Source organism: Amblyomma maculatum, chromosome 1, assembly GCF_055883805.1.
Source record: "Amblyomma maculatum isolate TAMU_Amacu chromosome 1, ASM5588380v1, whole genome shotgun sequence".
NCBI classification, from domain to species: domain Eukaryota; kingdom Metazoa; phylum Arthropoda; class Arachnida; order Ixodida; family Ixodidae; genus Amblyomma; species Amblyomma maculatum.
This window is the reverse complement of record NC_139344.1, coordinates 1,332,422-1,357,306: the sequence shown is the minus strand read 5'-3', so window position 1 is coordinate 1,357,306 and position 24,885 is coordinate 1,332,422. Positions and strand designations below refer to the sequence as shown.

Genomic DNA, 24,885 nt, shown 5'->3' with positions numbered 1-24,885 from the left:
CTATTGTAAAATGCAGAATATGATTAATAAATAGCTTTTTTGGGTGGAATTATTCGTCTATGCTCATTGTCATCAGCAGCTACATTTTTGAGCCTCTTCACTCGTCAGGGAATTCGAACTGAAATAGTCAAGGAAAACCTGGAAAAGTCAGGGATTTTGAAAATGGTGGTTTGCTAGACGGGAGGATATTTTTGCAGGTCGTCAATGGGGGCGCAATCACGTGACATATGGGTGACGTAGCCTACACGTCACATACACGTCACGTACGAGCACCTTTCTGAAGGTGCTCTCCAACTTTGCAAATAACATTTATTGTCTAAAGTCAATAATTTAGTAATTAAAAATTTATCTTAATATATAATTGCGAAACAAAAAATTGCCTGTGGTGTGTAAGACGGCTGGCAGCTCTATGCAACTAGTTTCCCCGGCCTACCTCAAGTGTTTTATTTTTTAACCCTTGGCTAAAGTTAGCTTGGACACCCTGTATCTTCCCTCAGTGCCAGTTTTTTTACAGAGCTATTGGCACAGGCAGGTCTAATCTACAAATGAGATGTTGCACCAAAAATTTGCAATCCTTCGAAATGAAGAATCGAGACTGTCATCAAGCATTTCTCTGATATGCAATGTCACCACGAATAATGATACAAGTTTTTTAGTGCTTTCCTATGAATTTCAGCAGTCAAATGGCAGGACATCAGAAAACAAAGCATACCAACAAAAGCAGGGGGGGGACTTTTTTTTTTAATTTTTACGATTCAAGAGCTGTGTTCCTCCTTAATGCAATTAACAACATGATCAGAAGTTACATGGTTGCTGGCTCTGTGCACCTCAATAAGCTGCAGACTAGGTCATGACTTTCATGTAACCCTGCAAGGTGTCGTATAACTATAGCTTCGCTATAAACAGCCTTGCTGATGCTTTGATTTTATCCATTTGCAGGACAGCAGCTGTGAGGACCTGGAACGCTTGACCGAGCGCTGGTTTGGTCTGCTCGGGCAGGAGCCCATGAAGATGCTGCTCAATCTGTGTCGGCAGCCTTTTCCCGAGCTGCGATGTGCTGCTCTGGCCGTGGTGGCCGAGGTTGCACGCATGGCGTGGGGCCAGAGGATGCTCTCTGTGCAGCCAGGCTTTCTGGAGTACCTGCTGGATCGATCCACCGAAGCTGACAAGCAAGGCAAGGAGGCCAAGTTTGCCATTGTGGCTACCCTGGCTCAGGCACAGCCCCAAGGCTTCTCTGTGGACGATTGGCAGCACATCCGCAGTGTCTACCACGAGGGTCCCTTTTTCATGGCTGCTGATGCGGCTGTCACCTTTGAAGGACTCTCCTGAAGCCTCTTGGTAAGTGTGGCTGAAGTGAACTGCTGTGCCCTTTACTTTCCGAGTTTCAAATGTAAAGTTGTTGCAGGAGAAAATAGGAAAACATTTTTCTTCTCCTTGGTTGGCTGCAGTACATTGTTGAATTTTCATCATTACAAGAATGTCCTCAATCGCAATTTTGTGGGCTGAGCATGCTCGATTACCGTCACATTTAGCAGTGAAGTAAAAAATAAATTATGGGGGAAACTTAAGGGGGGACGCGGGCTTCGAAAGTCGAAAAATAGTAAAAAGGTAGAGTTTTCAAAAAGTACATATCTCGGCTGTATATGTTATAAACTACGTTTTCTATAATTATGAATGCCTTATTCCTCATGGAACTGCTTTAAATTAAATATACAATTGGGCGCGGCAGCCCGCGAGTCGCGAGCGAACGGCAAAAGTACCCAAACTTCATGCGTGCGCCATTTCGCTGCCGCTGAACCGAACGCCGCCATTTGGTCTTGTTTTGTTTGTGAATGCTTGCCCTTTTCCATGTTGCCTTCGCCGGCGGCGTTTGCGGCGAAGCAGAAGCATGGCTCGCTTGTGATTGGAGGCCTCGCAGGAATTGTTGAGCTTCCCGCGTCTTAAATTCGGGCCGCGATTGGACGAAGCGCGTGCTCTGTGCGAACGCGGGAGATCGTGCGACTGCTATTGGCTGCTGCGCGGGCTGACGCGATGGTCGCTCTCCGGCACGTCGTCTGCTCCGGCTGCCTACTGAGCTGGCATTCTTTGTGAGCTTACTTGAATCGCTTCCCGTTTCACCATTTTTGAGATCGCCATCATCATCGCTCGTTACGGATTCTGGTCCCGTGGTTTTAACGGTTTTGTGCACCTTGTGGATTGTCGCATGGTCGGTCACGATGCGCGCTAAGAAGTTCAAAACACTGCATGTGCGCTGCCACTTTCAACGGTGTATCTTTCGCATAAACGTAAGGAGACTGCGTTTGAAGCATGCCTGCTGTACCGACCATATCAACCTCGGCGATCCCAGCCTCCCATATCGCGTCTGTCATCGCAAGCGATAACGTGTCGTCAGCATCGTCCACAGTGCACACGAAAACGAAAATGCACTTTCCGACTCCCGAGAAGATGAGGAGGTGGAGGCACAACGTGCTGCAGTGAAAAACAAACTTTAGACCTGAAAATGTTGTTTTAAACTTCAAGGGCCACTTTCTGAGAATGAATTTTTTTCCTGGTATGGTTGCTTATTTCAGCAGTATCTCTGGAATGTTAATTGGATTCCCACCTTTTTTTTTATTATTATTATGTGTCTGAATAAATTTCTGAGGGCAAGACACGCTCATTTTTTCAAAATATTGAGTCTGGAATTTATAATAAACAATCAAAATTAGGCTAATGCAAGTCCAATTAGTGGCACTAACCTCAATGCTGTGCTAAAAGTTTTTGGTAAGGAAATTGAAAAAAAAAGGGCCCTGTCGTGCCCTGTGGTACCTATTCAGGAACCTTCATAATGAATTTCACTGTGCCAACACATTCTGCAAGTTCTCCAGGCATGTCACAAGGAAACTATGTGAACCATTCTGATATACTTCTGTAACTTGAGTACCAGTGTGTGCAGCTCCATGAAGCTGTGCAGTTATTCAAATGTCGGTGCCATGAGTCTACCCTAAAAATTTTATTTGGTTATCTCAAGGAACAAAAAAGTTAGTATTCAAAGGTAGCCTCTTCTCTTGAGCTCCAACCATAACGGCATAACACGACAGCATGAGCTAACAGCCCACATATAAAGGCCTAGGGGTCCTGGCAGGCGGATTCTGATATCACTCTCCCACGTGACAGGAGAGGCCCGAGTTGGCAGCTCCTGCCAAATGTAAGATCAGGAAACCGTATGTCCAGTCCACACTCGGCCATGTCAGCTGCTAGCTACCGCCTGCCAGCGCCATGCTCAGGATTTTTCACTCATTGCCCGAAGCCACAGTTTATGGTGAACGGAGCCTCTGACGTCAGGCGTTAAAGAGTTTGTTTACTACCATATCCCGCGAATGAAATGGACAAGCCACAACGTGTCAGTAGCTGAGTCCAAATCGGGGGATAAAATTCTGGATGCAGTTTCCGCATTTCAGTCGACGCAAAATGCAAAAATGCCAATGTATTGTACAATGTCAGTGCACTTTAAAACTTTCATGTACCCCTCTGCGGTGGCTCAGTGATTGAGGTGCTTGCCTACTGAGCCGAGGACGTTATGTCTTGGCTGCATTTCAAGGGAGGTGAAACACAGGATGCCTTTTTACTGATCACAAGCAAAGAGCATCACCCACTCAGATGGCTCAGTTTGAGACTAATGTTACCTAGCCAAAGGTTGTAAGGTGCATTTTGATGGGGACAAAGTACAAAAATACACGGACACTGAAGTTAGGGTGTTTGTTAAAAATGGTCATGCGGTCAGAGTGAATTCAGAGCCCTATATTGCAATGTGCCCCTTAGACCACAGTGTTGCTTTTGCTTATAAAGCTTATAGTATATATTTCTCTGTGCGTTTCTTTGTTTTTTACTGTACTCCACTCCTGCAATAGCGTCGCCAAGTCTGCAGTACGTAAAAAATTTTAAAAATAATAAATAAAGCTGTTTCTAGTGTGCCACATCCCTAGGGCGTCAAGTCATGAGCAAAAGTGGTGTACAGTGAAAGCTCATTAATTCACAACTCGTTAATTCGAAATTTTGGATAATTCGAAATAGTCATCGTGGTCCGGTCCGCAGTGCATAGAAGTCTATGCGCGTAACAGCTCGTTAATTCACTCAAAAATTGGCGCCGCCACCCATAATTCGAACTGCGCGCCGCCAAGCGGCGCTGTTAAAAACCATCGTTGGAAGCTTTCACGGCAGAACGATAGATGGCACAACCATCGGGGCGCCGCTAGGGTGCTGGAACAAGTACTAAACAGTCTTTCCTGCCGCGACTCCTTCGAGGAACGACGTTTTAGTGTTATCGTCCACGGTTTCGTGTTGCATTTCGTGAGCCCTCGTTTTGCACGCCGCTTGTTGTGAGCTTGTGTCCGCGAGATGTGTTCGCGTGGGAAATACTGTGCCAAGACGGTGAAGGAGAAAGTGGCTATTTTACGCGAGGTGGATGAACGGAAGGCCAGCAAAGTGGAAATCGCGAAAAAGCACGGGATTCCACCAAGCACGTTGTCGACGTACGTCCAAAATAGGAAGGCCATCGAGGATGCCTATGAAGCCGAAGATTTCGCCAGCAACAGAAAAAGGCTTCGGTTAGCCAAGTATCCGGAAATTGAGACCGCTGTGATCACGTGAGTGAAAGAAATGAGAAGCGCTGACATTCCACTGAGCGGCCCAATTATCATGGCGAAGGCGGCCGATTTCGCCCTGCGCTTGAATGTGGAAGATTTTGTCGCCTCCGAAGGATGGTTTCACCGCTTTAGAGACAGACATAATCTTGTCTTCCGGGTGTTGTCTGGAGAAGCCAAAGAAGTGGATGCAGAAACTTGTGCCACGTGGCGAAGCGGTGCTCTGCAGCAGTACTTAGAAAGCTACTCGGCACATGATATATTCAATGCTGACGAGACGGCTTTGTTTTATAAGCTCCAGCCCGACAGAACAGTAACATTTAAAGGGGACAGCTGCGCTTGCGGCAAGCGAAGCAAAGAGCGGATTACTGTTCTGGTCGCCGCTAATATGACCGGGACGGAGAAGGTCCCTCTTTTTGTTGTCGGCAAGGCACATAAGCCTAGATGTTTCAAGAACATTAGGACGCTGCCGACGGAATACTCCGCCAACAGCAAGGCGTGGATGACGGGCGAATTGTTTAAAAAATGGCTCTTGAAATTCGATCGGAGGATGGAGCTAGGGAAGCGTCAAGTTCTCCTCATTGTGGATAACTGCTCGGCACACAAAATCGACGCCGAGCTGAAAGCCACAAGGCTCGTCTTTTTGCCCGCCAACACGACTGCGGCCTTGCAGCCGATGGATCAGGGGGTGATCAGAAACATCAAATGTTTCTATAGGCGCCACATGATCGAGCGCATGACTTTGTGCACTGGAAACCAGAAGACCAGCACCATCACATTGCTCACAGCAATGCACATGTTGGTGAGTGCATGGGAGCAGGTCACGCCGTCCACAATTGCAAACTGCTTCCACCACTGTGGCTTTGCTGCCGGAAGTATGAAAGAAAGTGGCGACGATGGGAGTCCGGAGCCTCTGCCTGCGGCTGTGCGTGCTGTGCTGCAGGACGTCAGTTTTGATGATTACGTTGGAGTAGACAGCGATGCAGCAGTGTGCGGTGCCCTAAGTGATGAGGACATTGTCGCTGAAATTGTTGGGGAGCAGTCTGTCCCAGAAGAGGCAGAAGACGAAGACGACGACGAGGAGCAAGAGCCCGTGCGTCCATCCGCGGCAGAAGTTATGGGAGCGCTGAATGTCGCGCGCCTTTTCTTCAGCTTTGAAGAGGGGGGAGAAGACTCCCTGCGTCGCATTCGCATGCTAGAAGACCGAGTGAGTACGGTAGCCCTCAGAGAGAAGAAGCAGAAGATGATAACAGACTTTTTTGCTAAATAAATGTTTTTCGTGCCCTCCGGGCATCAAACGCCTTCATTTTTGCTCACTTTCATTAGTTCGAATTTTGGTTAATTCGAACTGGCCTGGCGGCCCCGTGGAATTTGAATTAACGAGCTTTTACTGTATCACCTTCATTGAAAAACAGCCACCACAGCCCGGATTGAACTCATCATTTTCGGCTCGGTTTCAATTTGGTTTGGTTTTGGGGTTTAGGGTTCCAAAGTGACTCAGGCTATGAGAGGTGTCGTAGGGGAGGGCTCCGGAAATTTCTACCACCTGGGGTTCTTTAACGTGCACTGGCATCGCACAGCTAATGGATGCCCAGCACATTTTTGCCTTCACTGAAAAGCGGCCGCTGAAGCCGGAATTCGATCTCGCATTTTTGTGCACATTAGTCGAGCGCACTAACCACTGCGCCGCCCCAGCGGGGTTCATCACCTTTGGATCAGCAGCTAAATGCCAAAGCCACCAAGCCATCAAACTAGGCATAGTAAACGTGGCTTTTCAGAGCTGACCAAGCATGCCAAGCGAGCATTAGTGAAACACCTTTGAAACACCTTTATGCACTCTGGCATTGGTGTAGTCTGACAGCCTAGCTTCTTTTCTCTCATTTTTGTGCTACACTTACCTTCCTTTCCTCCCCTCTGTGCTGCAACTTCTCTCCTTCTTTCATGGTTTTCTTTTCACTGTGCACTGCTTTAGCAAGGAGAACAAGTACCTACCATCTGCTGTAACTACCTCGTGGGGTACATAACAAGCCCATTGCTATCATGCTTGTTACGAATATTTCTAGAGTATGCAAAACACTGAATGGAAATGCACCCTTTGTAGTACCGTATTTACTCGCATAATGATCGCACTCGCGTAATGATCGCACCCCTGAATTTTGAGGTCAAAATTCCATTTTTTAATTTCCCCGCGTAATGATCGCATCCCGAACATGGAGCCGCCTGGTGGTTAATCTGCAGTCATCCCGCAGCGAATGCATTCCGACGAGTTCCCAACCTAGTCTAGTAACGTTGGAGTTCCCATGATTCCATGCTTTGCGGCGTTCGCCATTTTGCAATTCGGCAGCGTCGTAGTGTGCTTTGTGTTTTTGTGCGAGTTTACGCCGTTTCACCATGGGGCGGTATGCCAGTTACACCGCCGCGTTCAAGCTCAAGGCTGTCGACTATGCACTGGAGCATGGCAACCGCGCTGCTGGTAGGCATTTCGGCGTGGACGAATGAGGATACGCTATTGGAAGAAGCAGCGCGAGAAGCTGATGGCTACGAACAAGACACGGCGGGCTTTCCGTGGACCCAAAACGGGCAAGTTCCCTCGTGTTGAGGAGGCGGTCCTAGAATACGTGAGGGACCTGCGCAAGGATGGTTGTGCAGTGTCATTAGAAATGATACAGACGCAGGCGCTCACAACTGCCAGGAAGCTGGGAATCGCCGCAAAGGATTTCCTCGCTAGCTCCGGTTGGACGACTCGCTTTATGCGACGGAATGGACTTTCCCTGAGGCGGCGGACGTCGTGCCAGCGGCTCCCAGCCGCGTATGAAAGCAAAGTGATAGACTTCCATCACTTCGTCACTAGGCTTCGCGAAAAATGCGGTTACCTCATGTCGCAAATTGGAAACGCCGATCAAACTCCACTGACGTTCGACATGCCCCGGAATACAACTGTGAACGAGAAGGGTGCTCGGAGCGTCCTCATGAAGACGTCTGGCGCAGAAAAACAGAGATGCACAGTCATGCTTGCTGTGACGGCTGACGGGCGGAAGCTGCCACCATACGTGATCTTCAAACGGAAGACTATTCCGAAGGGAAACTTTCCCCGTGGCATCCATATACGTGCACAGATGAAAGGGTGGATGACTGCAGACCTGATGGTAAACTGGATCAAGACTGTTTGGGGAAGAAGACCAGGAGCATTTCTGCTTCCCTCGCTTCTGGTTTTGGACAGTTTAAGGGTCACCTTGTGGACAGCGTGCGTGCCAAGCTGAAAGAGCTGCGCACGGACATTGCAGTCATTCCTGGCGGCCTGACTTCGCTGCTGCAGCCTCTCGACGTGTCTTTGAACAAACCGTTCAAGGACAACGTTCGACGACTTTATGCTGAGTGGATGGCGATGGGCCAGCGTGATTTGACGCCGAGCGGAAAGATTAGAAGGCCATCCGTGGAGATGCTGTGCTCGTGGATCACAGAAGCGTGGAGCAGTATCCCCGACGAGGTAGTGGCTAAGAGTTTTAAGAAGACAGGCATATCTAACGCTTTGGATGGAACGGAAGATGATTTCCTGTGGGATTGTGAAGATTCTCCCAGCGACGACACTGCCGTTTCCGATGAGTCGTGCAGCAGTGAAAGCGAGGATGGCGAGGATTCAGACTTTGATTAGAGTACTGACGAAAAAAAATAAATGGGCATTGTGCACTTCTTGTGATGCTTAATGTGCGTGTTTATTGCGAAGGTAAGCCTTACTCAGCTTTTATTTTTGGTTGTAATCGAGATCTATGTTCTAAGACGTCTGACCTGCAACTTGTTTGCGTTTTCGGTGCTCAAAAATTTTTTGTAGAAAATTTACCCCTCGTAAGGATCGCACCCCGAAATTTGCGTCAATATTTAAAAAAAAAAGTGCGATCATTATGCGAGTAAATACGGTAATAGCATGACAACACTGTGGGTCAGGAAGCAGTGGCGGTGGCATTCAAACCTGTTTATGGCAAGGAACTTAAGGCATACTTCACGATTCTGCCAAGTATCTTTGATGAAGCCCTGACATCACCACCTATGTAGAAGAGGCCCAGCAGCTTGCCTGACTTTGCATAAAGAGCTAACAGCAGTTTGATGCTGCCAGATGGGGCAGTTCAGGAAATCTGCAATGATGCAACGGAGAATACAAGCCAGATGATTGTGTCAGGGGTGAAGGAGGGACTGCAACTGCAAGACCTGCTGAAGCTTGTTTTGATGTCTGCTGTGCGAACATTAGTCATCCTTTTAAAACGCATGTGCTTATTTGAACAGGCATGCCTGGGAATTTAAATGTTTTATAGTGCGAAGGTACTGCTTCACGAAGTAAATCAGTAATACGGGGGCCTATCTACGAAGCCTCGACATTTGAGGATGCCTCTGGCAGGCACCAGTTGGCAGTTGACTTGGTCAAGCGCTGATTGGTCAGTGGTTTCTGTGGCATCACAAAACCGCATGTCATGGCCACATTGGTAGGCGCTGCCAACCCTGGCTTTGTTATTGGGATGGGAGATCAGAATCCAGCCTCGTGCTAGAAAAGCTGGCCACCCTATATACGCAATGCCTGGTGTCATTGACGGTACCAGAACCATGAAAGAATGCGAACATTATCTTAATGCATAAAAAAGGGGATGCTAGGACTGGAAAAATTAGACCAATCAGCTTACTGTATGTTACGTAATCGCTACTAGAATCAGGACAACCCTAGACTTCAGTCAAGCAAAAGGTCAGGCAGGTTTTTGGAACAGGTACTCTACTATCGATCATCTCCATACCATCAACCAGGTCATAGAAAAATACTCAGAATGTAACGAGCCCTTATACATAGCATTCAATTATTACGAAAAAGCATTTGAGTCAGTAGAAACCTCAAGCATTGCGAGATCATGAGCCGTATGTGAAAGTGTTGGAAGATATATATAGTGGCTCCACAGCAACCATAGTTCTACATAAAGAAAGTAAAAAAATTCCTATAAAGAAATGTGTTAGGCAAGGAGACACGATATCCCCAGTACTATTCACAGCTTGCTTAGAGGAGGTACGGAGAGACTTGGAATGGGAGCAGTTAGAGATAAGGGTAGATGAAGAATATCTCAGTAATCTGCGATTCACTGACGACATTGCCTTTCTAAGTAACTCAGGGGATGAACTGCAAAGAATGATTGATGACCTGGACAGGAAAAGCAGAAAGATAGGCTTGAAAACCAATATGCAGAAGATTAAGGTAATGTTCAACAGCTTTGGGAAGAAACAGCAGTTTACATTGGGTAGCGAAGCACTGGAAGTAGTAGGCAAATATGTCTACTTAGGGCAGGTAGTAACTGCAAATCCGGACTATAAAAGAGAAATAACAAGGAGAATAAGATTAGAATGAAGCATATTTGGCAAGCACTCGCAGATTATGACTAGCAGCTTACCGATATCGCTCAACACGAAAGTACACAACAGTTGCATCGTACCTGTACTCACCTATGAGGCTGGAACGTAGAGGCTAACGAAAAGGGTTCTACTTAAGTTGAGGACAACGCGGAGGGCTATGGAACGAAAATGGTAGGGGTAACATTAAGAGATAGGAAACAGGCAGAGTGGGTTGCAGAGTGGAAAACAGGGGTGAAATAAAAACCACCTAATGGGAAAGCGCGCCAAGGAGGTGAGAGGAACATTCTTCTCACCTGACATGGTTTCGCGCTCACATCCCGTTGCGATAAGTGCCTGCGGTCAGTGGGCGATTCTCGGTGACGGCGGTAGTCTCCTCGGCGGAAATCATGAACGTGTACGCCCAACCGCCGAAGAACCCCGAGCGAGTTACTACAGTCGCGCTCCTCGACACGGAACGGGAGAGGAGGTCTCCCGGTTACGCCGGCAGGAAAGAGAGAAGCCCGCGGCAGCGTCACCGCAGGCCCGGGAGGCGGCGGGGTGTGGCCAGCATGCCCTCTCCTCCGCCAACCTCTCTGCCAGCGCGTAATCACTCGTGTTAATTACGTGCGGGCGTTATAATGGAGGAAGGGGATTGTGAATCCCCACAAGCTACGGTGTCCTCATAAAAAAATCAGCCTGCCATGACATTTGAATTCACATTACCCCTATGCCACGGACAGGAGCTGCCAACTCCGGTCGCTCCTTTCATATGGGAGGGTGATATCAGAGTCAGTCTGCCAGAACCTTTTGCATTCTCCTTACCCCTATGACACGAAGGCACGTCCATGCGGCTTGGTTGAAGCGTGACTTTATATGTGGGCTGGTAGCTTACGCTCTCGCGTCATACCCTTTTATTTCAGTCTACAAGAGGCTTCGGAAAGACAAATATCGCCAAATCTGAGATATAGGGGGTTTTAGTGCTAGTGCATTAAAATATTTTATGTGAAACATTAGCCTTTTGGGACATTCCACGCTTTCTCGGGTCATATCTCTATGACAGCCAAACAAGGCTTACTCACTAAGGCCAAATGAAGCAGTGCCAAAATTTTATCACTTCTTTGGACAGAAATGTTATGCATCGTTCATTTACCGCAAGTGCAAGACAGTGGAGCAGAGGCAGCAAATTGGTGGCGGTCCCTGCTTTGATGAGCTTTGTCATGGTGCCCAACCTTCTCTGGTGTTCAGGATTCACTCTTATTTTTCACCGGTTTTTGGGGTGAGCATCGCCTGCTAGCCCTAAGACCGAAGAGGGGTTGCATTCTGTTCTTATGCACTGGCACCTCACTATTCCCCAAAACGACAGTCACCTAATTCTAAAGCTCTCTGTGAGTTTCTGCGTAAACTGCCTTTCCCAGTGCCGTTACTTTAACTTAACAATCCATCAAGAGACCATGACATGACGCAGTTGCTGTCTTATTGTGTGACGCACACTTATGCAACTACAAGGGAAGCATTTGCTGTGATCCTTCAGAAGGAAATATTGCAACATATTAAATTGTAGCTATGTAACATAATATAAATATAAAGGAATATTCTGGTATGCTAGGGTCATTTCCATGGCAGTGAATAATTTCTGCCAAATTATGTTTGAACGAGGACAAGGCAGGCATGGTGTCATTGTCACTGCCAAGGGCAGTATTTGCTGCAAGTCGTTGCATGTTATTTGACACCTGCCTCTCAGCTTGGGCACGTATATGAGAATTACCACCTGCTCCGGCCTGCACTGCACTGCTGAAGCTATGTGCTGTACGTCAAATAGCACCCATGATGTCAAATCAATATCCTCCTAGATCTCTCCTTTGCTGCATGAATTTTTGTTCTACAGAGTAGCTGAGTTCTAATACTGAAACCTTTCTTGGAGATGTATACTTCTTCACATGTGCGCCTGAGACACGTCAGACCCATGTGTAAGATACTGGTGATAATTTCAGTTCAAGAGAAAGTGGCCGGTCAGGTGTGGCTTCCAAGTGGTCGCCATCCACATGCATGTGCACATAAGCCCGTGTGTTTCTGTCTTTCATTTTAAGCTGTAGCCCATATGTGGCCAACGTGCTAGGTCCTGCGATGACATCTTGAATAGATGGACCAGTAACCCATGCCATTACTGCTAAAGAGATGCTGTCTCAGCGGTAGCTCCGATTAGCAGAAAGGGTGCAAAGCAACAGCTTCCCTTCTTTCTGTAATTAAAAAAAAAAAAAATCACTTTTGGATTGTTATTTTATTCTGTTTCCAAGCTATACAAGAAATTGTTGGCTAAGTTTTGTTATGTAGGGCATTTACCTATAACGTAAGATGTGCATTAAACATGAAAATCCTTCTGGTGATCACACGCGTTAAAGAAATTTTTCCTTTTTTGTGACCTTCATGCCCTTTGATAACTACTGCTCTGAATTTTCATGCACTTAAAGTCATGCATTTACTCACAAGCTGTAAATATATCTTTTCTTTGTTTCAGAAAAAACCTTCAAATTCCACTGTGATTTTGAACTCCACTTGATGGTGTAGGCTTGCTGTCCGCAGCTCCTTCCCACTACTAGTGGTGCACGGAACAGTCGATCAAGATATCTGTCAGCAAAATTGTGTCACTGAACAATGTCACCAACGTAAATAAAAAGGTCGTGCTCCGTCGAAAAACACTGCAATGTGGTTCTGCATCTAAGACCTATTCAACACCTTTTCATTTGTTGGCTGGTCTAAACAGGTGTCTGAATAAGTAAGGTTATAAATCATGATGAGCTAAAGACTTTTGACCACTTTGAGAATGGGCCGTTAGGTCAAAAATAGTAATCGGAACTAATAAGCAGCTGTGGAGTAAGGTGATACTTGAGAAAAGTGGAATCTAATGCATGTAGGTGCTTTTTATGCTTTGTGTTGCAAGAGCTAAAAAGTGTCTTTGAACACATCTTAAAATATTCCCGTGAATTTGAAGCATCGTGCTACTGACTTAAACTTTACACTCACCCATCTTCGATTTTTTTTTTTTTTCAGTCATTGTTTATTGCTTTACAATGAAAAATATTCTTTGTTTTTGCTAAAAAAAAAAAAGTTTCCTGCCATGGCGGCCATTTAAATTTAGCATCTGGTAGCAAAACAAGTTTTGCAGAAAAAAAAAAAATTTAAAGCCAACTTTTTACATACCTGCATTTTTTGTGTCTGAGCAAAAGTCCTGCACATTCCTACACACTGGTTCGTAATGAACTTTTTTTTTTTTTTATATTAAACATTGAAAAATGAAGTGCCAAGCCATGGAATTTTACTATTTTTTGTCAGATTAAATGCTACCACTATAATTCCAGCAATTTACCAATGTTGCCCAGAAGGCAAAGATTACGGTAAATAGGTTTCAGAGATCAGAAAGCACAACCCTTGTTAGAATCAAATAAAATCAAAGTTGAGAACAATTGCTTCTTGCTGCATACTCAGCTGTCGATTGTTACTATAAAAGTATGAAAGAAGATGCTCTGCACAGTATCATTTCTTTACATTTATTCAAAAATGTTTGATTGGAACACTGTTTTAAAGAGAGAAAGTATTGCTTAAAGTTTAGTCTCGACATTCAGCCTCGGCATTGCTCCGTGCTTGCTCTTAATTGCAGTCCACTTTGCCTCCGGCTACTAACGTCTAGGGCAGATGAAAAGGAATGCGAACAAAATAGCGCATACGCATTCCGCTCTTCGAGAAATTTGTCGCTGTATACGTAGGTAGCAAAAATCACTCGTGAAGATTCGTCCATTATACAATTATGGACCATTCTAGCATGTTTTTGTTGCCACCTAGGTACAAACGCAGCGACAGGAAGTTTGAAAACTGTAGTTCGAATCCCAGTACGGAGCAGTGCTAGGCAGCGTTGTCCAGTTCGGAAGCGGAAGGCCAGCCGATGCGAACACGCCCGCAGGGCGGCAGACGTCGGCGGCGCCGTATACTTGGGGTGCCAATGTGCCAACTGCGAAGACTCAGAGATTCGACGTTTTCTTGGAGCCAGTGAAGTTTTTCGGTCAATTAATCTGTCAGTCAAGAGCACGGTTGAAAAATAATGTGAAGCGGCCGCTTAGCTCTGATGATGGTGATCTTGTGGCCGTCCCTTTTGCAGCGGGTGGGTGCAAGCTTTTCCAGTATGAGCGAGACTGGAAAAAAAAAAAAATTGTAGCGTGGAGGATAGCACGTTTGCCTTTACTTGCTCTTACCAACTGCTTGGTGACCACAGAGCTGCGAAGGCTTTTTGGCAACAAGGCAAGTTGAGGTAAGGGGACTGACGATTGCTGTCTGCCCATGTTATCTGAGGTGTGGGGTGTTGGCCAATAAGTATGATAGGGCTCACTGCACAAGGAATACGGTTCGCTAGAGTTTGCTCACGAAATGCAGCACGATCTCTCAGAGCGGTTAATTTATAGTCTTGTTACCGGGCCGCAAAGCGCGTATTTTGGAAAAACTTTGGGCTCTCCGTGCTCGAACGGAGAGCCGAGAGCCTCGGGTTGCAGTGAGGCGAGTGAAGTATGTTGTGGCGTTGCAGTATTGGTGTGTCATGACATACTTGCGGTCGAACATTCGACATCAGCTACACACGGAAGGGCTGGGAAGAGTTTCAGCTGAAGAGCAAGAACGGGAATGGAATATTCGCAGTGGGTTGGAGCAAAATGGGAGCGGAAAGTAGCATTGTTTGTTTATAAGCGCTGATGACCTCTCACGTTCACTTAGCGGCTTTTAAATGCGAGAACTAAAACGTTTAGAATCTTGGTCGTAAACAGAAGGAATCGACAGATTTCTAAAGTAGTTCCAGCACTGACAAAGAGGTGCCGGCGCAGCCGGCAATGTCCATCTCTGAGGACAACGCTCGCAGTCTGAAAGTATCAGTTACTGTTAGGTACTGGCTGTGCTACTCACCTTATTCGAAAAGCCGCGTTATGACCAATTACCGTCAGGTCATCAAGTCTGCTTAAGTTTCTAACAATATGTGTCGGCTTGAGTTATGTAGAGTGCGGAAAGCAGTGCGGAGAGAGAGATGAAGGGAGAGAGAGAGTCTTCCAGACACACACGAAGTGGAAGGCATACGCTGGGCCTTGCACCTAGTCGGGTAAATTTTCATGCGCTGCCGTGCGAAAAGATGTCCGAGAAAGAGAACAAAACAGAAGAACAGAATAGCAGGAAGGTTAATTAGGCGATTCTCAAGCTACCGTACACGTGCAGAGGGAGATAAACGGACAATAAGGAAAGAATTCGAAAGATGACTGAGGAAATCGTGGTATGAAACTAGGGCGGCGCCGCGCGCGCGTATTCCTTACTGTCGAAACGGTAAAATGCAAATTTATTAATTTGCATTTTACCGTTTATTTTTTTCAGGCTGTATTAAAAAAAAACAATCAACACAAAATGTCACTCACCTACATCATATGATTAGAGCGTACCGTCATAACGTGCTCCGGAGCACTTATTCTTTTTCTAAAAAATAAGCAAAGGGTGAGCCCGCGTGCATATTAAAAGATAACTTTATATATGAAACAAATTACATGTGGCAAGCAAACATGTGCCATGTGCATGGAACATACATTCCTTTATTAAAATAGAAGCTGTGAGAATTTTTGCTTGCTTTGCCCATCTTGGAAAGGCTGTTTAATTCATTTACATTGCAGTGAGTGCATAGTGCAAGGCAAAAAAAAAGGCAGTGTTTAGGGCCGACGTTTAAGAAAGTCTTTGGTGATCCCTCGCTGCCTGTCGCGCGAAGTTCCTCCACAGTCATCAAATAACATGACCCCTCGGGTTGTACTCACGAACCGATCAGACAGATGATTAGAAAGCATCGTGGTGCTCTCTGAAATTCAAAGAAAACGCGGGGCTGGCGCCTTTATTTCTCTTCTTTTCTTTGTCTCTGTGTTAAAGAGCGCCCACAAAACCATCATAAACAACCTACAACTCGCTCAACTTCCCCTTCTGTTCTCCGAAATACCTCGTCTAGCGCAGATCAACTGCTTGAGTCGATGGTTTCTCTATGAGAGCAAAGCATTTGCAACGGGAGGGTAGCTACGACCCTCATCATCATCATCATCATCATCAGCCTGATTATACCCACTGCAGGGCAAATGCCTCTCCCATATTTCTCCACTTAACCCGGTTCTGTGCTAGCTGCATCCACTTGACCCCTGCGAACTTCTTAATCTCATCCGCCCACCTAACTTTCTGCCGCCCCCTGCTACGCTTTCCTTTCCCTTGGAATCCAGTTTGTTACCCTCAGCGACCATCGGTTATCCTCTCTTCGCACTACATGCCCTGCCCATGTCCATTTCTTCCTCTTAATTTCTACTAGAATGTCGGTAACTTGAGTTATTTCTCTGGCCCACTCTGCACGCTTTTTATCTCTTAATGTTACCCCTACCATTTTTTGTTCCATAGCCCTCTGGGTTGTGCTCAACTTAAGTAGAACTCTCTTGGTTAGCCTCCACGTTTCAGCCCCATAGGTGAGTACAGGCAAGATGCAACTGTTGTATACTTTCCTCTTGAGCGATACCGGTAAGCTGCTAGTCATAATCTGCGAGTGCTTGCCAAATGCACTCCATCCCAATCTTATTCTTCTTGTTATTTCCTTTTCATGGTCCGTATCTGCGGTTACTACCTGTCCTAAGTAGACATATTCGCCTACTACTTCCAGTATTTCGCTACCTAATGTAAACTGCTGTTCCTTCCCGAGGCTGTTGAACATTACCTTAGTCTTCTGCATATTGATTTTCAAGCCTACCTTTCTACTTTTCCTGTCTAGGTCATCAATCATTATTTGCAGTTCATCCCCCGAGTTGCTTAGCAAGGCAATGTCATCAGCAAATCGCAGATTACTGAGGTATTCTCCATCTACCCTTATCCCTAACTGCTCCCATTCCAAGTCTCTGAATACTTCCTCTAAACAAGCTGTGAGTAGTACTGGGGAGATTGTGTCTCCTTGCCTAACACCTTTCTTTATGGGAATTTTGTTACTTTCTTTATGCAGAACTATGGTTGCTGTGTAGCCACTATATATATCTTCGAGCACTTTCACGTACGGCTCGTCTACCCCTTGATTTCGCAATGCCTGTATCACCACTGAGGTTTCAACTGAGTCAAATGCTTTTTCGTAATCAATGAATGCTATGTATAAGGGCTGGTTATATTCCGAGCATTTTTCTATCACCTGATTGATGGTATGGATATGATCGATAGTAGAGTACCGTTTCCGAAACCCTGCTTGATCCTTTGCTTGATTGCAGTCTAAGGTTGTCCTGATTCTATTAGCGATTACCTTAGTAAATACCTTATACGTAACAGACAGTAAGCTGATTGGTCTGTAATTTTTAAGGTCTTTAGAGTCCCCTTTCTTGTGAATGCGGATAATGTTTGCATTCTTCCATGGTTCCGGTACCGTCGATGACACAAGGCACTGCGTATACAGGGTGGCCAGTTTTTCTAGCACGATATCCCCCCCGTCCTTCAGCAAATCTGTAGTTACCTGATCCTCTCCAGCTGATTTCCCCATTTTCATAGTTTCTAGTGCTTTCTTGACCTCGTCCTTCGTCACTGGTGGAACGTCTGACTGTTTTTCCCTACCGCCAATCTCATTACGGTCCTGACTACTTTGGCTACTGTAGAGATCTGTATAGAACTCCTCGGCTACTTTGACTATCTTATCCATATTAGTGATGACGTTGCCCGCCTTGTCCCTTATCGCATACATCTGGTTTTTGCCTATGCCTAATTTCTTCTTTACCGCTTTAAGGCTTCCCCCGTTCTTTACAGCATGCTCAATTTTCTCCATGTTATACTTCCTTATATCGGCCACCTTGCGCTTATTGATTAGCTTTGATATCTCGGCCAATTCGATCTGGTCTGTTGGATTGGAAGCTTTCATACTCTGGCGTTTCTTAATCAAATCTTTCGTCTCCTTAGACAGCTTACCGGTATCCTCTCTAACTATCCTACCGCCTACTTCTACCGCGCACTCAGTAATGATATCTCTGAAATTATTGTTCCTTGCCTCTAGGGTAATGTCGCCATCCTCAGTTAGAGCTGAATACCTATTTTGTAGCGAGATCCTGAACTCTTCTGCCCTCCCCCTCACCGCTAATTCGTTGATGGGTTTCTTTCTTACTAATCTGTTGCGTTCCTTCTTGAGATTTAGGCTAAGTCGGGACCTCACCATCCTGTGGTCACTGCATCACACTTTCCCGATTACCTCGACATCTTGCATAATGGCGGGGGTTGAACACGACCCTCGTGCGGCTGTAAATCTGCGTTCTCATTATTAATCATCTAAAAGATGACACAGCTGAAAAGTTCCCTTATGACGTCGTTTCAGTGCTTTCTGCAATTACAAGATGTGTCAGCTTACTTCACCACCCACAAACTCTCTACCAAACTGCAGTGAGGTAACAGCCGCCTACACTGCCATGTTTTTTTCGCGGCCGCCTCAAGTGGTTCAAAATTCGGCGCCCAACTTTGGTCATTTACAGCAATGGCAGAACATCCTTTGCGTAATGAAACGTCATTTTGACGTCATCATTAAATGTTTATGCATGACGTATTTCCCTCCACACAACGTCAGCCAATCAGATTTCAGGAGTCTGCTCTTGACAGTGGGCGGTTCATTTCAGCCCATTCGTAATACAAGCGTAAGTGCTCCCCTTTCTATCATATATACCTCTGTTTTCCTTCCACAATTACTTATATATGCCATACACGCATCATTAATACCACTGCTAAAAATCCGTTTTCACGCTCACGTCATTGTTTATGTCAGCGCAAAAAGCCATTTCAACACACCGAAATTTTGCGCCACAAATTTGAAACACGTGACTGTTCTGAGAACCAATCAGAGAAAACAAAATGGCGCCGAACGGCGGCCATGTGTGTCGAGAATAGGGCTAATAGGGCCCCAGGTTGGGGACCGGTCACTGGCATTTTTTATCGGCTAGAGAAGCTCAGACAAGGCTTGGCTTGCGGTTGGTTATACCAACCATACACGTATGCTTTCTTGGTCAGATGGTACGTTGGTCATAGCATCTTTCTGGAACCAGTTTTTTTTTTTTTTCGGCACATTGGAAAGGAATGTTTAGCCAACCTCTTTACAAAGCGTTTGCGCCAGCCAAAACCTGTAGAGTTTACATAGAGCAGCGGTCTCAACTCGTAATGCTATGCGGGCCGCGTTGAAAAAATGTCCCTCGGGGCTAGGGGCCGAAAGATAATCAATACAAATAGAAATAAATAAACAAAATAAAAATTACTGTCCCGCACTACCTCGAGAACATCGCGGACTGAGCTGCGCTGCTGCGTTCCCATCGCAGCGACCGGAATGTAATCTACACAATTGTGAAAGCTTGTCAAAAGTGTGCTGTCCAGAGCTATGTAAGCCTGGCTTAGAACGTAATTACTCCGGAAATGGGCGGGCTCGCACCAGTAATTCGGACGGAGTGGAGGAGGCCCCCATCGGGGGCCTTCTCCACTTCTAATTCGGGAGGCCTCTACCTGCGCAGCCAGTGGTCGCCGATATAGTCCTGCCGAATCTGAATTTAATGGAACAGTGGTAGGTACACAGGAACTCTTGCATGTCATGACACGCACGCCGGTTTAGTCTCACGTACAACTAGAATCAGTATGAAGGGAAACATGGGAGCGCGTGACCTCCATGCTTTCAAATGCGCTGTCACCGACGGGTGATAAGAATCAGTGGCAAAGACTCATCCAATGTAAGCTTGGTCGGCTGCTCTTTCCGAGCATACCCTCGGTGCCACCCATTCTCGTTTGTGTTGGTAGCAGCGCTTTGCAAAGCACGGAGGCCACGCGCTCCCGTGTTCCCTTTCACATTGCTTCCAGCTGTACCTTCCAAAGTACAGCTGCGATCGGCGCGTGCATCGGCCAGTCGCGCCGCTTCGAACGTGCTTGGCGCATCACTAGAGTTTTATTTTAAGCATGAAATGAATTTAGCTCCAGTTGTCGGCGACCTTGAGGTGACGTCCAGCCAAACGCGGGTACCAACATCAAGGCACCGAACGAGATTTAACGAGACGAGTTCCGTCCTCGTACAATACCGGCGTACAAACGCCCAAACGAGTTACAAAAATAATTGTTTCTAGTTTCTTCTCAATGTTCATTGAGATGTCACTCAAGCTGTGCATTTATTCCTCATTTCCAATAACGCCGTGCGAAAGGCAGATATATACATGGCGCCACGCGGTTCGTGATCAGCCTTGGCTGTCATGAATATTTGAAAGAGGCCAGGAGGGCAACTCCAGGGTAAGATTATAGTAAGATCGGTGCTGTGCTCAACGGCTTCCGTGCCGTCCCCAAGGATGGCGCCATGGTCCCACACACTGACACAGCTGTTATGCCCGAGCAAATTTGCCATAAATCGTTCCAGCACTTCCGCGCGTTCGGAGAGGGCCGCTATAAAGAGCAAGCTGCGGTTTCTCCGAGAATGCGACAGCAGGCCGGAGTGTGTTGAGCGGGGACATCAGTACAAAAAAGTACTGATCCTATCCTCTCGACATGGAGAGGCGCATCTGTCGGCAAACGGAACGGGCATCCTTTGATCCCATTCTTTTGAACAATAGACCAACGATGGTGGGGCGAAGCAGGTGACAGCGCAGCGGGAGATCTCAGGGAAGCGGCGGTGGATGGTCGTTAAGATGTGTTGGCTTAAGCCAGGGTTTGTGCCGCTTGGGATGTGTGCCACATCGCCTGACCAGCGCCTGAAGCAAGATTCACGACTTATGGCCGGAATCAGCGGGGACATCGCCGCTTCCTAGAGAACAACGGAGGTGCATGGTCTACATTCTACAGCACGGTAGTCTACAGTGTTCCCCAGTCAAGTGCGAGGAGGTGTGGGTGTGTGTGCGCAATATGGGCGGAGCCAAAAAAAGCGACTAAGCGCCCATTGGACGATTGGGAAGATGCGGATTCCATATAGGGATCTAGGACCGAAAAAAGGATTTAAGCAGCCTACGAGGGTTGCTTTAGTGTAACTCGCCTGTGCTCTCAGTTGATTAATCTCGCTTCATTTAAATTGCTTGCACGTTTGCATTTATGTTGAAAATATGTAAAATAAACCTCCAGTTTACTCTTCCCCTGAACAACTCCTGTCGTCGTACTGCCTTCCTCAACGCCTTGCGGGTCTTCCGATCATATCACTGCCACTGACACTACAGTGGAAGACCGCCCGATGCCGGCGGCAGCAGTTTGAAGCACAATGTTTGGGCATTTGGATTCAAGTCTGTCACTGTGCGTCAGCTCATGGCGCTTCCCACTTTGGCAGGCGGATCACGCTTGTGGAGCACTCGAACACACTGCTTCTATATTCTCGTCAGGCCTGCGTCGCGTAGTGGCCGCATACTGTTCTGCATCGTTGTGCATTTCAATGCCGTTAGCCTGATGAGAGGTAGAAAACGAAGCGATCGCTTTGCGAGTTAAACGCCACTTCAGACGACTGCTTGTCCCTGCCGACAACGCTATGATTACGCGGCCGCTCATTAAGGTGACAATTAAGGCTGTCATGGAGCCCGCAACCATTTCAGCTACTCTTGATTACGGAAGAGGCAGTAATTGTTTGGCAAAGAATGCATTACGCGATCCTGCGCGCGCCTCAAATTCCCAAGAGTTGTTGTGAAACTGTGACGTTCCGCTATTTAATCACATTTCAAACGAATATAAGAATCAGAATTGAAAGTACGGATATGATATCAATAGCGCCCAAAACGTGATCGCACAGAACACAGTTTGCTGTACTAAGTAAAATAGAATAGTTGCAGCATGTCTGTTTTTGATCGTGGACCAGTAAAATGTTGTGAATGCAGCGACTTCTATAAGCAGCACGAGGCTAGTCTGTCGAGGCATCCTACTTTGCCAGAAAAAATGAGAAAAAATAACCGTGCAGTAACTAGCTGCGTATGAAAGGAAAGCAAAGAAACGCGGTAGCAGCCGTCTCCGATTTTTATTATTGTTATTATTTAGGTATGGCGTCACAAGTTGAAACACGCATGCGTGTATTTACCTAGCTTGCATCCATGTATTTCCTCCAGTACGCCGAAACTGCGCGCATGGTAACGCGCTGTTCACAGTTCATGCAATGAAGCGAAGCATTCTAAACAAAGTAATGGGGCCGTTTGGAAGCAGGCACCACTTCTGTGTTGCATTGCAAAGAGGGTAGCAGATGCCTTGATTTTAATGCAGATTGGACCACGTGTTCTGAAGTTAAATTGCTCCCAAATGCTCCGGTTGTTACTACAAAATGATTACATTTCTGCTTCATAGCTGCTCCAGAACGCACATTTTCTGCTCGATAGCTTTCGATAGTTTCGAACCCTTTAAGGGAAAAAGATTCTGGGGATGAAGCCGACTCGCGAAGCTGGCGCTTGCTTTCTGATCAAAGGTTCGATTTTTTGGAGTCAGCGAGCGGCATATTACACACAGCTCCGCGGGCGCGTGTTTGATATCCCTGCAGAGGGAAAGCTTCTGCCGCCGTCTATGCCGGACTCTTGAAGACCAAGGTACGGTAAGGAAAGGAGGCGACTGATCTGGGGTACGCTTGTGGTCATAATTTGGTATATAATAACTGCACTGCAGCTTTTTTTTTCCTTTTCTCCTTTTTTTTTTTAAGTTTGAGCTAGACAACTGCTTTACGCTGGGGGCTTTCTGTATCTTACCTCAAAACCGAGGAATATCACATTCAAATCTTGCACCCTCACTCCACATGTTCGTTTCAACCTGAACCTAGAGAGGGACTTCCCAAGTTTTTTTGTTTGTTTTTTTTTTAGACAACTGCTTTACGCTGGGGTGCATGAAGGCTTTCTGTATCTTGCCTCAAAACCGAGGAGTATCACATTCAAATCTTGCACCCTCACTCCACATGTTCGTTTCAACCTGAACCTAATAAAGATGGGTTTTGCATTAAGCCAAGGAAAAAAATATTGTCCTGCATTGCTGTGCACCGGCCGAGAGAGGGACTTCCCAAGTTTTTTTTGTTTTAAGTTTGAGTGAGCTAGACAACTGCTTTACGCTGGGGTGAATGAAGGCTTTCTGTATCTTGCCTCAAAACCGAGGAGTATCACATTCAAATCTTGCACCCTCACTCCACATGTTCGTTTCAACCTGAACCTAATAAAGATGGGTTTTGCATTAATAAGCCAAGGAAAAAAATATTGTCCTGCATTGCTGTGCACCGGCCGAGAGAGGGACTTCCCAAGTTTTTTTTGTTTTAAGTTTGAGTGAGCTAGACAACTGCTTTACGCTGGGGTGAATGAAGGCTTTCTGTATCTTGCCTCAAAACCGAGGAGTATCACATTCAAATCTTGCACCCTCACTCCACATGTTCGTTTCAACCTGAACCTAGAGAGGGACTTCCCAAGTTTTTTTGTTTGTTTTTTTTTAGACAACTGCTTTACGCTGGGGTGCATGAAGGCTTTCTGTATCTTGCCTCAAAACCGAGGAGTATCACATTCAAATCTTGCACCCTCACTCCACATGTTCGTTTCAACCTGAACCTAATAAAGATAGGTTTTGCATTAGGCCAAGGAAAAAAAATATTGTCCTGCATTGCTGTGCACCGGCTGAGAGAGGGACTTCCCAAGTTTTTTGTTTCTTTTTTTAAGTTTGAGTGAGCTAGACAACTGATGGGGTGCATGAAGGCTTTCTGTAACTTGCCTCAAAGCCGAGGAGTATCACATTAAAATCTTGCACCCTCACTCCACATGTTCGTTTCAACCTGAACCTAATAAAGATGGGTTTTGCATTAAGCCAAGCAAAAAAATATTGTCCTGCATTGCTGTGCACCGGCCGAGAGAGGGACTTCCCAAGTTTTTTTGTTTGTTTTTTTAAGTTTGAGTGAGCTAGACAACTGCTTTACATGAAGGCTTTCTGTATCTTGCCTCAAAACCGAGGAGTATCACATTCAAATCTTGCACCCTCACTCCATATGTTCGTTTCAACCTGAACCTAATAAAGATGGGTTTTGCATTAAGCCAAGGAAAAAAAATATTGTCCTGCATTGCTGTGCACCGGCCGAGAGAGGGACTTCCCAAGTTTTTTTTTTTTTTTTTTAAGTTTGAGTGAGCTAGACAACTGCTTTACGCTGGGGTGAATGAAGGCTTTCTGTATCTTGCCTCAAAACCGAGGAGTATCACATTCAAATCTTGCACCCTCACTCCGCATGTTCGTTTCAACCTGAACCTAATAAAGATGGGTTTTGCATTAAGCCAAGAAAAGAAAATATTGTCCTGCATTTCTGTGCACCGGCCGAAAGAGGGACTTCCCAAGTTTTTTTTGTTTAAGTTTGAGTGAGCTAGACAACTGCTTTACGCTGGGGTGAATGAAGGCTTTCTGTATCTTGCCTCAAAACCGAGGAGTATCACATTCAAATCTTGCACCCTCACTCCACATGTTCGTTTCAACCTGAACCTAATAAAGATGGGTTTGCATTAAGCCAAGGAAAAAAAATATTGTCCTGCATTGCTGTGCACCGGCCGAGAGAGGGACTTCCCAAGTTTTATTGTTTTTTTTTTTTTAAGTTTGAGTGAGCTAGACAACTACTTTACGATGGGGTGCATGAAGGCTTTCTGTATCTTGCCTCAAAACCGAGGAGTATCACATTCAAACCTTGCACCCTCACTCCACATGTTCGTTTCAACCTGAACCTAATAAAGATGGGTTTTGCATTAAGCCAAGGAAAAAAAAATATTGTCCTGCATTGCTGTGCACCGGCCGAGAGAGGAACTTCCCAAGTTGTTTTGTTTGTTTTTTAAGTTTGAGTGAGCTAGACAACTGCTTTACGCTGGGGTGCATGAAGGCTTTCTGTATCTTACCTCAAAACCGAGGAGTATCACATTCAAATCTTGCA

At 46.0% G+C, this 24,885-nt stretch overlaps 1 protein-coding gene across 1 annotated transcript in view; it reads left to right on the top strand.

The window, feature by feature from the left end:
* LOC146201468 (26S proteasome non-ATPase regulatory subunit 5) overlaps nucleotides 1–1,338 on the top strand; it is a 39,091-nt gene extending 37,753 nt beyond the window's left edge. Inside the window, exon 7 of the mRNA XM_084587588.1 lies at nucleotides 940–1,338. Coding sequence (XP_084443714.1) covers nucleotides 940–1,329 — 390 coding nt within the window. The 3' untranslated portion in view covers nucleotides 1,330–1,338. The remainder of the gene's footprint in view (nucleotides 1–939) is intronic.
* The last annotated feature ends 23,547 nt before the right edge of the window (nucleotides 1,339–24,885 follow it).